Source organism: Rhinopithecus roxellana, chromosome 10 (genome assembly GCF_007565055.1).
Source record: "Rhinopithecus roxellana isolate Shanxi Qingling chromosome 10, ASM756505v1, whole genome shotgun sequence".
Lineage (NCBI taxonomy): Eukaryota > Metazoa > Chordata > Mammalia > Primates > Cercopithecidae > Rhinopithecus > Rhinopithecus roxellana.
In genome coordinates, this window is record NC_044558.1 from 53,365,515 (window position 1) to 53,380,038 (window position 14,524).

A 14,524-nucleotide genomic window follows, 5' to 3' on the forward strand; every position below is an offset into this window, starting at 1 on the left:
TTTAGTAGAGACGGGGTTTCACCGTGTTAGCCAGGATGGTCTCGATCTCCTGACCTCGTGATCCGCCCACCTCGGCCTCCCAAATCCCGAGCTGGGATTACAGGCGTGAGCCACCACGCGCAGCCTGAGACTACCCATTTCATACGGGAATTACCCCCCACCTCCCACCCCAGGTAAAATAACAGAAACCAAGAAATAAAGTTGTCACAAAACAACAACACAAGAAATGTGGGTAACATTTTATGTTTATTTTCAATGCGCGTTTATATTCATTATCCATTTATGACTCACAACAAACTTGTGTAGTTGGTGAGTGGGTTCTGGAATTTGTCCAAGGTCACCTAGAAAGGCAGGGGTGGAATCCATTTAACAAAGCGAGTAAATATTTATTGAATGAGCACAATATCTGTGTGTGCCAGGAACTGTGTTAGGCTTCTGAGGATTAGACATGAGTAAATCACAGCCCTACCCTCCAAGGTAATTTAATGGTGAGAAAATGAAAATCAAAAATGTCCATGCAAGACAAATTAAGGTCCCATAAGACGAACAAACAGTTAAAGGGTCTCAGGGAGAAAGAAATCACATTCAAGCAAGGGGCTCAGGAAAGAGGCAAAGAATAATGAAGATTTTGACAGGTGGCAATAGCCTTTCAGGCAGAGGATTATCATAAAGAGTGAGAAAGAAGTCAGGACACTTTAGTGTGGTTTTAGAGAACAAAGAGTACATCTTTTGTAATTTGGCCAGAGGTCCAATACATGTAGCAAAGGAGTAGGAAATGCAATAGGAAGGTAATTTGGTATAACATGGACACAGACTAAGTACCAAGCAGAGGAGCTTGTTCTTGCTTCTATAGGCAGTGAAAGCTAATCAGAGCTAATTTTGGAAGATCCCAAGAGTTTGCAGAATGGACTGAAGGAGAAAGCATGGAGGCAGGGAGTCCAAAGAAGGTGACTATGTGCCTAAGCAGTAAGTAAAGAGAGCCCCAACCAGAAGTACCAATGTGGGAAGAGAAAAGAGGTGAAGGCAAAACACATTAGGAACTGTGTTAGGCTTCAGGGGATTACAGATTAGGAAGGAAGGACTGATGAAGCTAAAGAAAAATCAAAGATGAAAAGAACTTAGTACTGAGTCCAGTGTTCTGCACAGCATGACGTTCTGTGATCAAGGCTCTAACTCCGGAAAGCACGAAGAAACTACAGTCCAAAGGACAGCTCTGCAGCCTTAGCTTCGGAGCTAGGAGGACTTGACTCGGTTAGAGCCATGGTTCCACCAGATTCTATCTCTAAAAAGCAGGAAACAGGTGGTTTGAGGCTTCTTCCTTCTCAGCTCCTGAGCAAAAGCTGAGTTCTTGCACAACAGATTTTTAAGGCTTAATTCTTTCTTCAAAAACAAAAAACAAACACAAAAACAAAATCCTGGGCTAGCGCAGTGGCCCATACCTGTAATCCCAGCACTTTGGGAGGCAAGGCAGGTGGATCACTTGAGTCCAGGAGTTTGAGACCACCCTGGGCAACATGGTGAAACCCTTCTCTACTGAAAATACAAAAATTAGCTGGGTGTGATGGCTCATGCTTCTAGTCCCAGCTACTTGGGGAGCTGACGCAGGAAGATCATCTGGGCCTTGAGAGGTTAAGGCTGTAATGAGCTGTGATCATGTATCTGCACTCCAGCCTGGGTGACAGAGAGAGACCCTGTCTCAAAAAAAAGAAAAAAAAAATCCCATAGAATTTTTTTTTAAGTCCATTCTGTATAAACAGCAACAGGAATGGAAGTGATCAGTGACAGTCTCTCTACAACCACTGCTCTCATATCCCATATACCTGCCTTAGCCCCTAAAAATCCTAGATACCTTACCATCCTCCTCTTCTGAGAACAGGAGCCAGGAACCTCCTTAGTGTTCTAACACTAGTGCTGCCAGAGCTCTGGGATTCCTGGTAAGCAGGCCCCTCACTGCACCTGCCCAAGAGTATCTGGGGTAACAAAGAGGGAAGGAAGAAAGTGAGAGAGGCCAGGGAAATCCATCCTTTTTGGTCTTCGTGTTTGTGGCTCTGGAAATATGATTTTTGAGATACCCAGTTCCTTCATTAGGGCAAGAGACTGAGAAGAACAGCAGGGGTGATGTCAAGCAGGTCTTGGTTCCCTGTGCCTGGCCCTATAGATGTTGACATTTTCATCCTCATCCCGCTGAACCAGCTCCAGTTGGAAATGCTGGGGCAGGAGGTGCTGAAAGAAGCTCTCTGTCCCGTGCTCCTCTCTCATCTTGGAGGCCAGATAGATGGTGCCATGGGGCCTGCACAGGTGTTGGAGGGTCCCCAGCAGCAGAGGGAAGGTGGGTTCCAGGTACACGATATCAGCCCCCAGCACCAGGTCATAGTCTCCAGGGAAGACATGATGGTCAATCCCCCAGGACAAGGCACGCACCTGGGCCTGGCCTCCAGCTGGCACATTGGCCTGGACGTTGCCCTGGATCTGTTCTAGGGCCAGGGGCAGGTCAGTGATGGTAACATCCCCCCCTGAGAGAGAGGAAGGAGGAAAAATGCAAGTCAGAGGGACCAACCAAGGGTTCTTGGCTCCTGCGTGGAAGGTCCGGAGACCTCAGAGCATAGAGGACAATGTCTTGACAGCCTGGAGCCCACGCTGGCTTTTAGTTGCTTCAACCTCCATTTCACCCACTGCTATTCTTATTACCCTACATTCTACAACATCAACATTCTCTCTGAGCTAATCTTCAACCTCTCTGGCCAACACACAACAATCAGATGTCAGCAGAAGCCTGGGCAGGACTAAGCTGGAGATGGGTTCTGCACTCACCCCCACTGACACAAGCTCGCCTTAAGGGTCTGGAAAACTTCCCAGAAAATGTGACCTCAGCTGAGCCCTAAAGGACGAGTTAGTCAGGTGGAGCTTTCCAAGAAGAGAACAGTGAGTACAAAGGCCTGGGAGTGAGAGAGCATGGCATATTCAAGAAAGGCTGGATCTTAGAGGATATGGAAGGGGGAGAAAAGTGTCAAGACATGAGATAAGGGGAAAGTGATTATGACATGCTAAGGAGATTCAGGTTTGATACTGAGGGCAATAGGCTTTAAGGGCAGAAACAGGGGTGAAGATGGTCAGATTAGCATCTCAGAAATCTTCATTCATGCAGTACATATAATTTGGAGCACCTACTAAGTGCTGGGTGTATAAGGTGAGCAAGACAATAACGCAGCTTTCTTTGTTTCATTCTAGAGGTAGAGACACACTAGGTACTGCATCATAATCATGATGACTATGATAGAAAGAGAAGCAAGAAGTACTAGGAATCCATCCATTCATTTATTCATTCATTCGTATTTATTATGTGCCTATATGCCAAGTGCTGAGAACATAATGATGAACCAAGATAAGAATACCCCCTCACAGAGCTTATGGTCCAGTGGCAAGAAACAGATAACAACAGCCAAAATAAATAAAATAAAATACACTGTACATCAGATGATAATATATGCCATGGTGAAGCCCCAAGCAGGAAAGGGGGATAAGAATTGCTTGAGGGATGGGGAGAAATGCAAGTTAGAGTGGACCAACCAAGCGTTCTCAGCTCCTACCTGGAAGGTCCAGAGACCTCAGGGCATAGAGGACAAAGTCTTAGCAACTTTTAATTTTAAATTGTAATTTTAAATTGAGTGGTCAGACCAGCCTGACCAAAATGGTGAAACCCCGTCTCTACTGAAAATACAAAAAATTAGCCAGGTGTGGTGGCGGGCGCCTGTAATCCCAGCTACTTGGGAGGCTGGGGCAGGAGAATCGCTTGAATCCGGGAGGCAGAGGTTGCAGTGAGCAGGGATCACGCCATTGCACTCCAGCCTGGGCTACAAGAGCAAGACTCCGTTTCAAAAAAAAAAAAAAGAATGGCACGTGCTGGCATGCTTTAGGAGGAGCACACTGGCTGCTGTGATGAGAAGAGTACAGGAGGGCAAGGTCAGAAACTAGGAGACCAGTTAGGAGGTGATGGCAATGACCCAGGTGAGAGATGATGATGGTCTAAAGCAGGGCAGTAGCAGTTGCTAAGAAATGGTCAGATCCTGAATATATTTTGAAGGTAGAGTCAACAGGATTTACCAACAGATTGGATATGAAATATCAGAGAGACAGAAAAGCTTGGGATGGGCCAGGCACGGTGGCTCACACCTGTAATCCCTTTGGATTACACTTTGGGAGGCCAATACGAGATGATTGCTTGAGTCCAGGAGTTTGAGACCAGCCTGGGCAACAGGGCAAAACCTCGTCTCTACAAAAAATACAAAAATTAGCTGGGTGTGGTGGCATATGCCTGTAGTCCCTGCTACTTGGGAGGCTGAGGTGGGAGGATCGCTTGAGCCTTGGGAGGTTGAAAGGTCAGGGCCTTAGTGAGCCATGATTGTGCCACTTTCACTCCAGCCTGGGCAACAGAGCGAGACCCTGTCTCAAAAAAAAAAAAAAAAAAAAAAAAAAAGCTCAGGATTCTGGGTGTTTGGCCTGACCAACTAGAAGACCAAATTGCCACTCACTTAGATGAGGAAGGTTGCAGGAGGAGCAATTTGGACAGGAAGATCATGAGTTCATTTTCTGAGCACATTAAGTTTGACATAGACATCTATATCACATCAGGCAACCACATGAAGATACTGAGTAGGCACTAGGTTATGCAAGCAAGTCTGGAGATAGAAATGGGATAGTCTTAGAGTCATGATCACCAACAGGGCTTTTTTTTTTTTTTTCCGAAACGGAGTCTCACTCTTGTCGCCCAGGCTGGAGTGCAGTAGAACAATCTTGGTTGACTGCCGCCTCCGCCTCCACCTCCCAAGTTTAAGCGATTCTCCGACCTCAGTCGCGCAAGTAGCTGGGATTACAGGTGCCAGCCACCACGTCCAGCTAATTTTGTATTTTTAGTAGAGATGAGGTTTCACCATGTTGGTCAGGCTAGTCTCGAACTCCTGACCTCAGGCGATCCACCCATCTTAGCCTCCCAAAGTGCTGGGATTACAGGCATGAGCCATCGTGCCCGGCTTCAACAGGGCATTTAAAGGCATGACTGTGATGGGCTGCTCAGGAGTGAGGTAAACAAGAAAAGGAGGGGATCAAAGGACTGCCCCTGAGCCCTGGGGCACTCACATTTTCAGTTGTGAAGATGAAAAAGAACCAACAAGAGAGCATGGAAAGGGAGTGCCTGCCAGGTAAGCAGAAACCAGAAGTGTGGTCCCCTAGAAACCAAAGGATTGTTCCAAGGAGGAGGGAGTGTCAGCATCAAATACAAAGTCAACAAAGGTAGGCTGATAACTGACTCCTGCATTTAACAACCTGGAGTTGGAAATGAGGCTCATGACTTTAACTAAAACAAATGGATTGAAGGGGGCACAGTGGAGTGAAAATCTGATCAGAATGGTTTAAGGAAAGAATAGGAGGAGAGGAACTAGACACCGAATATTAACTCTTTTGAGTTTTTTTTTTTAAATGGAGCATAGAAATGGAGTGATAGCTGGAGAGAGATGTAGGATCAAGAGTTTTTTTCTGAAATAGGATAAATCATATCATATTTATATGCATTTTATATTCCATATATTGCTATATATGGAATGATCCAAAGAAAAGGAAAAACTGAGAATGCAGGAGAAATGGGGGTGGGTGTTACTGGAACAACGTCTTTGAGTAAGCAGAAAGGTTTGGGGTCTTGTGATAAGTGGGGGGCTTGACCTGAGCTAGCATAGTGTGTTCATCCATGGTAACAAGAGAGAAGGCACTGCACACAGATGCAGGTGTAGTTACATAAGTAGATGTTGTGATAGGAATATGCGGACATTTTCAGAGAAAACAGAAGCAATCATTAGAGATAGGAAACACCCAGGCACGGTGGCTCACATTTGTAATCCCAGCACTTTGGGAGGCCAAGGCAGGTGGATCACCTGAGGTTAGGAGTTCGTGACCAGCCTGGCCAACATGGTGAAACCCCATCTCTACTAAAAATACAAAAATTAGCCAGACATGATGGTGCGTGCCTGTAATCCCAGCTACTTGGGAGGCTCAGACAGGAGAATAGCTTGAACCTGGGAAGCAGAGGTTGCAGTGAACCAAGACTGCACTACTGCACTCCAGCCTGGGCAACAGAGTGAGACTCCATCTCAAAAAATAAAATAAAATAAAGGGATAGGAAGCAAAGTCATCAGGTATGGCAGATGGCAGAGGAGGCATTTGGAGGTTTGAGGAATAAGAAGGTAAGAAACAGTTGTTCAGGAGAATGGCAGAAAAAGTGAACAAGAGAATGTACCAGGCTAGCTGGGAAGCACTTAGGACCCAACTAAGGTCAATGTTAACAAAGTTAAAATTAGCCCAGTTAGCACAGTTGTGTATGTACTAGGAGGGTCTGGGTTAGCCTAGGAGTGGGAGTGCCAAGGACGCCTTCCCTTCGAAGTGATGTTTGAGCTGAGGAAGGAGGGATGCATATGCATTAAGAAAATGGTGAAAAGTTTCAGACAGAAAGTAAGCCTGGGTGAAGTTCCCAAGGAAGGGAACATCAGAGTAGGTTTGAGGAACTGATGGACGGGCAACAGGCAGCCCAAGAAAAACAAGAGAGAAAGAGGCACAGAAAGAAGGAGGCAGGACCTTGGAGGCCATGCCATAGATGTTGGTTCTATCCTGAAAGCAACATGAAGCCACTGAAAGTTTGGGGCGGGAATACACGATTACAGTTTTATTTTGAAAAGATCACTCTGACCCCTGGGTGGAAGAGCAGAGGTCTAGGAGAGGACAAGGAGTCAAAGCAGGAAGACCAGTGTGGCTGTTGTAGTAGTCCAGGCAAGTGATTGTGGTGGTTTGGACTGGGGAGCTGTCAGTGGAGATGGAAAAACATGAGAAGATTTAAGAGATTTTTAGGAGATAAATTGAATAATGGATATGTAGGTGAGAAAGAAGGTTGTGTCAAAAGTGATGTCTAGGTTTCCCACTGGGTGCACGGTGGTTTGATTCACTGACATAGGGAAGTCTGAGGGAGAAGTGGGTTAGGTGGGGGAAGGTCACAAGATCTAGTGGGGTATGTCACACTTTCCCAGAAGAAGCTTGAAGACTCTTGTGAAAATTCAGGCAAGAGATGCCAGTGGCCTGAACCAGAGATGACGAAAAGAGGAGCAGACAACTGGGGAAGTATAAAAAGCATATAACCTGGCTCAGTGCAGTGGCTCACACCTGTAATCCCAACACTTTGGGATGCTGAGGTAGCCAGATCACTTGAGGCCAGGAGTTCATGACCAGCCTGGCCAACATGGCGAAACTCCGTCTCTACTAAAAATACAAAAATTAGTGACGCATGGTGGCACATGACTATAATCCCAGCTACTCGGGAGGCTGAGGCAGGAGAATCGCTTGAACCAGGAGGCAGATGTTGTGGTGAGCCGAGATCATGCCCCTGCATTGCAGCTTGGGGGGCAGAGTGAGACTCTGCCTCAAAAAGAAAAAAAAAAAAGAGAGAGAGAACATTTAACTCATAGGACTGGATGATTGCTGGAATGTGAGGAGAGAAAGTGAGGGACAAGATGACATCCAGCTTTCTGACTTGACAGCAAAATAGGAGGCAAAGAAGGAGCAGCCAGTCTGGGAGCAAGTGAAGCTAGGTATTCCCATCCACACCGCATGCCTTTTCTCCCCTTTTTAGCGTAACTGCCTGCATCCACCCATGCTTCATGCAAAAACTGCTGTTGGCACCCTCCACTGTTTCTGAGCCTGCTGTGTTCACACTGTTCACCTCCTCCTCACCTGACAGAGCTTTCCTTGATGGATTCCCAGGGAGTCATGGTAGACATGGACAGAGCATGTCCACAGGCTCCATGCATACCTCACCAGAGTTCTTGTTATATGACATCATCCTCTGTCTCCCTCACTAGACCATAAGCTCCTTGGGGAGAGAAAATCTGTCTTACTCATTGTTGAATCCCCAATACCTAGCATGATTCTTGGTACATAGGGGACTTGAAATACATTTTGGTTGAATTAATAGAAGAATGAATGCCTGCCTCTGGAAAGACTTCCCTTTTTTATTTTTGAGACAGAGTTTCGCTCTTGTTGCCCAGGCTAGAGTACAATTGTGCGATCTCAGCTCACTGCAACCTCCACCTCCCGGGTTCAAGCGATTCTCCTGCCTCAGCCTCCCAAGTAGCTGGGATTACAGGCATATGCCATCACACCCAGCTAATTTTGTAGTTTTAGTAGAGACGGGGTTTCACCATGTTGGTCAGGCTGTTCTCAAACTCCTGACCTCAGGTGATCCACCCGCTTTGGCCTCCCAAAGTGCTGGGATTATAGGCATGAGCCACTGCACCCGGCTAGACTTCCCTTAATATGACCTAGTTCTGTCCCTATGAACAAATACATGTTAATTTACATTCCTAGAGAGATGACATTGTAAGAATTTTTAAATGAGTGCTTTCAGTTTGAGGTTTTGTCTGCCCATTAGATTATAATTTGTGAAACTGTTTCCTCTGTAGTTTTTGGTTCTTGACAAAAGAGAAGCAAATTTTTCCTTACCTTTTCCTTTTCCAAGTCTGCAGTGTCTAATTCTACCCCCGCTTCCTACAAAACACATCCTAACCCTTGGAAACTCATAAGCTTGTTTCTCTTAGCAATAAAAAACTAAGGAATCTGAAACATATTCATAATAAAGTTATAAAGCACTCACGAAGTTTAATGTCCGCAAGTCTCCCTACAGAGTACCCCCATATGTGCATCTTGACAGAAAACCATCTTCAAAGCCAAGGCGCTTTTAAGTGATAGCATTCTCCATAAAATCACAAAGAGCAACACAAGGCTGGGTGTCGTGGCTCATGCCTGTAATCCCAGGTGCCTCCCAAGGCAGTTGGATCACCTGAGGTCAGGAGTTCGAGACCAGCCTGGCCAACATGGTGAAACTTTGTCTTCTACTAAAAATACAAAAATTAGCCGGGTATGGTAGTGCAAGCCTGTAATCCCAACTACTTGGAAGGCTGAGGCATGAGAATTGCTTGAACCCGGGAGGCGGCGGTTGCAGCGAGTGGGGATAGCACCACTGCAGTCCAGTCTGGGCGACAGAGTGAGACTCCCTCTCAAAAAAATAAGAACTAAAAAAGAGAGCCACACGATAGAAACAACTCCTTCTTATAGGCCTGCCTGAGTTTTATTTCCTGCCCTTCCCAATCACCCACCCTAGGTGCTTTGACAGGCAATTCCCGCTGTCTGGCATACAGAAGTAGGCGCCAAAACAAAAACAAATAAAAAAAAGTTTGTTAAAAAGAAGGGGTTGGCCGGGGCCCAAAGTACTCCCCTCTCCCCCAAGGATCCACGATGTGACCATTTCTCTGCGCCCCTGGGTCCCCACTCTCTCCCGCCACAAAGCCAGCTCACGCACCCTGCAGCGCTGCCAAGATCCCCACGATGCCTGTCCCCGCACCCAGTTCGATCACCTTCTTGCCTCGGAAATCCACATTTTGACTCTCGAAATAATTGCACAGGCTCAGGGCCTACGGGAGAAAAGAGAGAGAAAGAGACAGTCGTGAGGATGGCTCCTTATGGGAGAGGCAGAGTCCGGGATCTGGACCTCCCACGGACCCTCACCCGGCGCAGCCCACTCCTCACCGCGTCCCACACGCGCGCCGCCACCCCGAGGCGGGACCCAAAGTTCTGCGTGATGGTCAGCACATGCCCACAGAAACAGAATTGGCTCTTCTCCGAGTAAGAGTCCGCAAAGAGCCCGACCTCCCGTGGGAACACCGATTCCGACTCAGATTCCGGATCTGGGCCAGGGTCCGCCATCCGGCCCGCCAAGGGAGTGCCCGGGCACCGCGGCCGGCGCTCAGATCCCGGCTTCGGAGCGGGGTAGAGGCTGGGGGCCGCGAGCCGTCTTGGTGTCCCTGTGGCACGAGCCCCGCCTCCCTGAGTTTGCCCTCCTTCCTCCAGTTCGACTTCCTGGAGGTGGAATGAGGGGCTGCCCCTCCCGCCCCGGCCCCGAGCGCACACGCGGCGAAACCCACACAGGACCACACGAGTCAGACCGGGCGGACTGGTCGGAGACCGGGAGTGAGGGGGGAGGAGCGAGGACTGATGCTACTGCAGGAGGCGAGGTCTCTAGACCCCCTTCACCTGTAGGGTGCACAGGTGCCTGCAACCAGGATGGTAACCCAGACGAGGCAGAAGCAAGCTAAGAGAAAATGTTGGGTCCCTGGGCCTGGCCTCACCCTCCCAGTTGAAGGCTAACGATGCGGAGGTTCCCTCCAGCACTCGCTCCTTACAGCCCTCCCGACCCAGCCCGGCCCAGCCCAGCCGAATTTGCTCTTGGGTCTTTAAGGGGCGGGAACTGCCCCTAACGCGCATGGCTGCGTCATTAACCTGCGCCTCTAGCCTGCGCCTCCACGTGGATTTGGTAGAGAAACCCCGGACTGGGATCATGGCAGCCGAGACTTGGAACGTGGCCGGAGCAGAGGCCCCGCCGCCCCAGAAGCGCTACTACCGGCAACGTGCTCACTCCAACCCCATGGCAGACCACACGCTGCGCTAGTGAGGAGTGGGCAGAGGGAGAGACAGGAGGGAGGGATTCTCAAAGCAGCCGGGAGAGCAGTTGTGCTGCGACTGCTGGGAGGATTTGGGATAGACCCGGGAGGATCAGATGGGTGACGTCAGTTTTAGGGGTGGGACTGGGAGATTCGACCGAGAGTGGAGTTGGCAGGTTGGGAGTGGGCGTGGCGTTCGGGCCTAAGACTGGGAAGCGGTGCTAAGTTTGGGAAGAGAAATAAATTGTTACAGAGACTGAAGTGATAGAGGCAGATAGAGGCAGAATGTCGTTTCCATCTTTTGCTTTTGTTTGTTGGATTTAATCAAAAGGCAAACATATACACAATCCTGCCCGCACCTTCTCTTCCCTCCCCGCAGAGCACAAACACAAAGTAGGATCCCAGTGCATTAGGCAGCCAGTCTCGGGATAAGGGGAACTTGTGGCCCAGAAAGGGCAGCTACCCGGCCAGGGTCACATAAACCGCCAGAAGTGGAGTTGAGCAGGTCAGCGTTTATGGGCCTCATGATGGGCCTATGATTCACACTGGGAGTTAAGGGTGGTTTCCATTATCCCTCTTAGAGGCCACAGGGCCCAGTGTTACAGAATTTTTGAGAAACCCTCCTCCCATTTACCTCCCACCCTCACCCACACACACACTTTCACAGTACCACTTCTGCAATAGTGTGACCAACCTTCTCATGCTTCTTATGTCTTCTTTCCAATAGCCCTGTGAAGCCAGAGGAGATGGACTGGTCTGAGCTATACCCAGAGTTCTTCGCTCCACTCACTCAAAATCAGAGCCACGATGACCCAAAGGATAAGAAAGAAAAGAGAGCTCAGGCCCAAGTGGAGTTTGCAGACATAGGCTGTGGCTATGGTGGCCTGTTAGGTAACACTTAGGTCCTCTTTCTGGGGTGAGAAGAGACCTAGTAGTTTCTGCTGCCTCAGCGGCTTTTGTGGGGGGTCATAATTGGCCTTTCCCCTTTCGTCCAGACATCTGCATGGATGACATGATGTCTGAAAGGCCTTTCCCCTTTCTGGTGACATCTGCATGGAGAGGCTCCACCTTCCCTCTACTCTGGGTCTGTGACCTTTGCCCTGGAGAGTGGAGGGGGCTGCCTTAAATGCTTCTTAAAACCTGTGTTGTCCTTTATGGTGTCAATCCCTACATGAGCCATTTCACCTGCCAGGTACCGGGTCAGTGAGCTGGTGAGCACAAGCATCAGAGATTAGCCATTGTGGCCAGTGATCCTGAACTGTCTTTCTCAGGGATTCTACCATCTCCCCTCCCCTTTACCCCTCCCTCGCCAGATCTCATTCCTTCTGCCCCACTCTCCTGTTTTTTTGGGTTCCTCTTGTTTTGTCTGTATTGTCGCACCCATGCATGCCAAGCCACTCCCTATTTTTAGATCGTCCCAAACAGATAACATTCTGATAGAGAGGAAGAGCATGGTACATAGAGGCAGAAAACCTTGGTTTAAGGTCCAATTCTGCCTGGACACAGTGGCTCACACCTGTAATCCCAACATTTTGGGAGGCTGAGGCAGGTGAACCACTTGAGGCCAGGAGTTAAAGACCAGCTATTCAGGAGGCTGAGGCACAAGAATTGCATGAACTTGAGAGGCAGGGATTGCAGTGAGCCAAGATTGTGCCACTGCACTCCAGCCTGGGCGACAGAGCAAGACTCCATCTCAAATAAATAAGTTCCAGTTCTCAGTTTCCTCATCTTCACAATTTACCACAGTGTTATAAGGATGAAATAACACAATGTGTGAAAACACTGTGGAAACTCTATAGCAATGGCAAATATACATGTATTCTCAGCCCTCCCATTCTGGTCCTGGTGACAATTTTCATTTCTCCCACAGCCTCTTTAGCATCAAACTATCCATATATGTATCTCTGTCCTCTCTTGCCGTTCTGGACTTTGGTAGTTGCAGATTGAGGCTTCCTTTCCTGTGTTGACCCCTTTGCACTTCCTACAAGTATATGGTTGATGATTCCATTGCTATTTCTATGTCCAGTGGAACTGTCACCGCTGTTCCCAGATACATTGATTCTGGGTCTGGAGATCCGGGTGAAGGTCTCAGACTATGTACAAGACCGGATTCGGGCCCTACGCGCAGCTCCCAGAGGTGGCTTCCAGAACATCGCCTGTCTCCGCAGCAATGCCATGAAGCACCTTCCTAACTTCTTCTACAAGGGCCAGGTGGGGAGGGGCCCTGGTGGGTTAGGCTGGTAGGCAGGTGGGGGCATGGAGGCCAGGCTCTCTCAACCCTGTTGGTGCGTGTCTGTCTCACAGCTGACAAAGATGTTCTTCCTCTTCCCCGACCCACATTTCAAACGGACAAAGCACAAGTGGCGAATCATCAGTCCCACCCTGCTAGCAGAATATGCCTACGTGCTGAGAGTTGGGGTGAGTCGGGATGGGAGGGAGGATGGGGTGAGTAGCCTATCCAGGGGCCCTTCACTAAGAATTCAGTGGTGGTGCATTTAGGGACTCACACCACCACTCCCATCATCTGGCTGCTGCTGATGTTGCATGCAGCCTCCTGTCTAGGGTGATTTTGCCTATGCAGGGGCTGGTATATACCATAACCGATGTGCTGGAGCTACACGACTGGATGTGCACTCATTTTGAAGAGCACCCGCTGTTTGAGCGTGTGCCTCTGGAGGACCTGGTGAGTAGGGAATCTACAGGATATGGAGGCCCTTTCCAGAGTGGTTCTATATTTGAACTTAGCTCAGTGCCAGGAGGATGGGATGGGTGTCTAAGGGCCAGGGGCAGTCTGAACAGTGGGCACTTATTGGACCCTTCCTTCTCCCAGAGTGAAGACCCCATTGTGGGACATCTAGGCACCTCAACTGAGGAGGGGAAGAAAGTTCTACGTAATGGAGGGAAGAATTTCCCAGCCATCTTCCGAAGAATACAAGATCCAGTCCTCCAGGCAGTGACCCCCCAAACCAGCCTGCCTGGTCACTGACTGCTTACTCTACTTTAGCTGGACCTCGTCTCCCAGGGACTAGAGAAAAGAGCAGGAGTCCTGGGTCTTCCCAGTTGAGACTGCTGGAGCTGAGACACAGTACTCTCTCAAAGAAGGTGGGGAGCTGCCCAGGGCAGAACCCGCTGGTGTTCATGACTACCCCTGGCTCCTCTCACCTTGTCCCTCCACTGCCAACAGAAAACAAAGCAGCTGACTGAGATGGTCAAAGGACTTTGGACCATAGGGAATCTTTGGAACGCTATGGGGTCTTGCTCTCCCTTCTCCTTGTGAGATCTCTCCTCAGCTAGAATGAGGAATGTAGTCTATCTAAACTGCTTGCTAGGCTCAATTACCACTTCTGTTTGCTTTGTGGATCCTGGGATAACATGTATATGTGTATACATGCCCATTCTGCCATTTCTCAGAAAATGGTGGAGTATGTATCATATGCCTTCTGCTATCCTCCTGTCCTCTCCCTGTTTAAGACTCGAGCTGGGGAATCTAGTCCCTAAATGTTGTCTCTGGAGAGTCCTTGGGAAGGTGTGGGGGTGGAGACCCTCTCCTTTTTCATGTTGACCTTCAATTCCAGAACTTTAGATCTGACTGACTGGCACAGAGCCTGACAGGGTTGGAGTAGGGAATGAGGGAATAAGGAGCAGAGAGGTAAACTGTAAGAGATTCTTTTATTTTAATTTTTTTTAGAGACAGGCCCTCTGTCTGTTGACTAGGCTGGAGTGCAGTGGCACAGTCATAACTCACTGCAGCCTTGACCTCCCGGGCTCCTGTAATCCACCTCAGCCTCTCAAGTAGCTGGGACTAGAGGCACGTGCCACCATGCCTGGCTAATTTTTGTATTTTTTGTAGAGACAGAGTTTCACTATATTGCCCAGGCTGGTCTCAGACTCCTGAGCACAAGCAGTCTGCCCACCTCAGCCTCCCAAAGTGTTGGAATTATAGTGATGAACTGCCATGCCCAGCCTAATTTTTAAACTTCTTTTGTAGAGACAGTCTT

At 48.8% G+C, this 14,524-nt stretch overlaps 2 protein-coding genes across 4 annotated transcripts; one reads left to right on the plus strand and one right to left on the minus strand.

Annotated features, from left to right (window-relative positions):
- Positions 1-227: 227 nt before the first annotated feature.
- EEF1AKMT3 (EEF1A lysine methyltransferase 3) lies at positions 228-10,083 on the minus strand. Of its 2 annotated transcripts, none has more exons than XM_010388918.2 (3): positions 9,616-10,083; positions 9,389-9,500; positions 228-2,513 (listed from the first exon to the last, which is right to left on the minus strand). In XM_010388918.2, the coding sequence occupies exons 1-3, from the start codon at positions 9,790-9,792 to the stop codon at positions 2,122-2,124; spliced, it is 681 nt and encodes a 226-aa protein (XP_010387220.1). In that variant the 5' UTR covers positions 9,793-10,083; the 3' UTR covers positions 228-2,121. The 2 variants fall into 2 exon arrangements, with proteins under 2 accessions (XP_010387220.1, XP_030794723.1); XM_030938863.1 differs by having other exon boundaries at positions 9,736-10,016.
- Positions 9,970-14,015, plus strand: METTL1 (methyltransferase like 1). Of its 2 annotated transcripts, XM_010388919.2 has the most exons (6): positions 9,970-10,533; positions 11,254-11,417; positions 12,553-12,737; positions 12,831-12,944; positions 13,108-13,209; positions 13,357-14,015. In XM_010388919.2, the coding sequence occupies exons 1-6, from the start codon at positions 10,349-10,351 to the stop codon at positions 13,510-13,512; spliced, it is 906 nt and encodes a 301-aa protein (XP_010387221.2). In that variant the 5' UTR covers positions 9,970-10,348; the 3' UTR covers positions 13,513-14,015. The 2 variants fall into 2 exon arrangements, with proteins under 2 accessions (XP_010387221.2, XP_030794722.1); XM_030938862.1 differs by lacking the exon at positions 13,108-13,209 and having other exon boundaries at positions 13,357-13,915.
- The last annotated feature ends 509 nt before the right edge of the window (positions 14,016-14,524 follow it).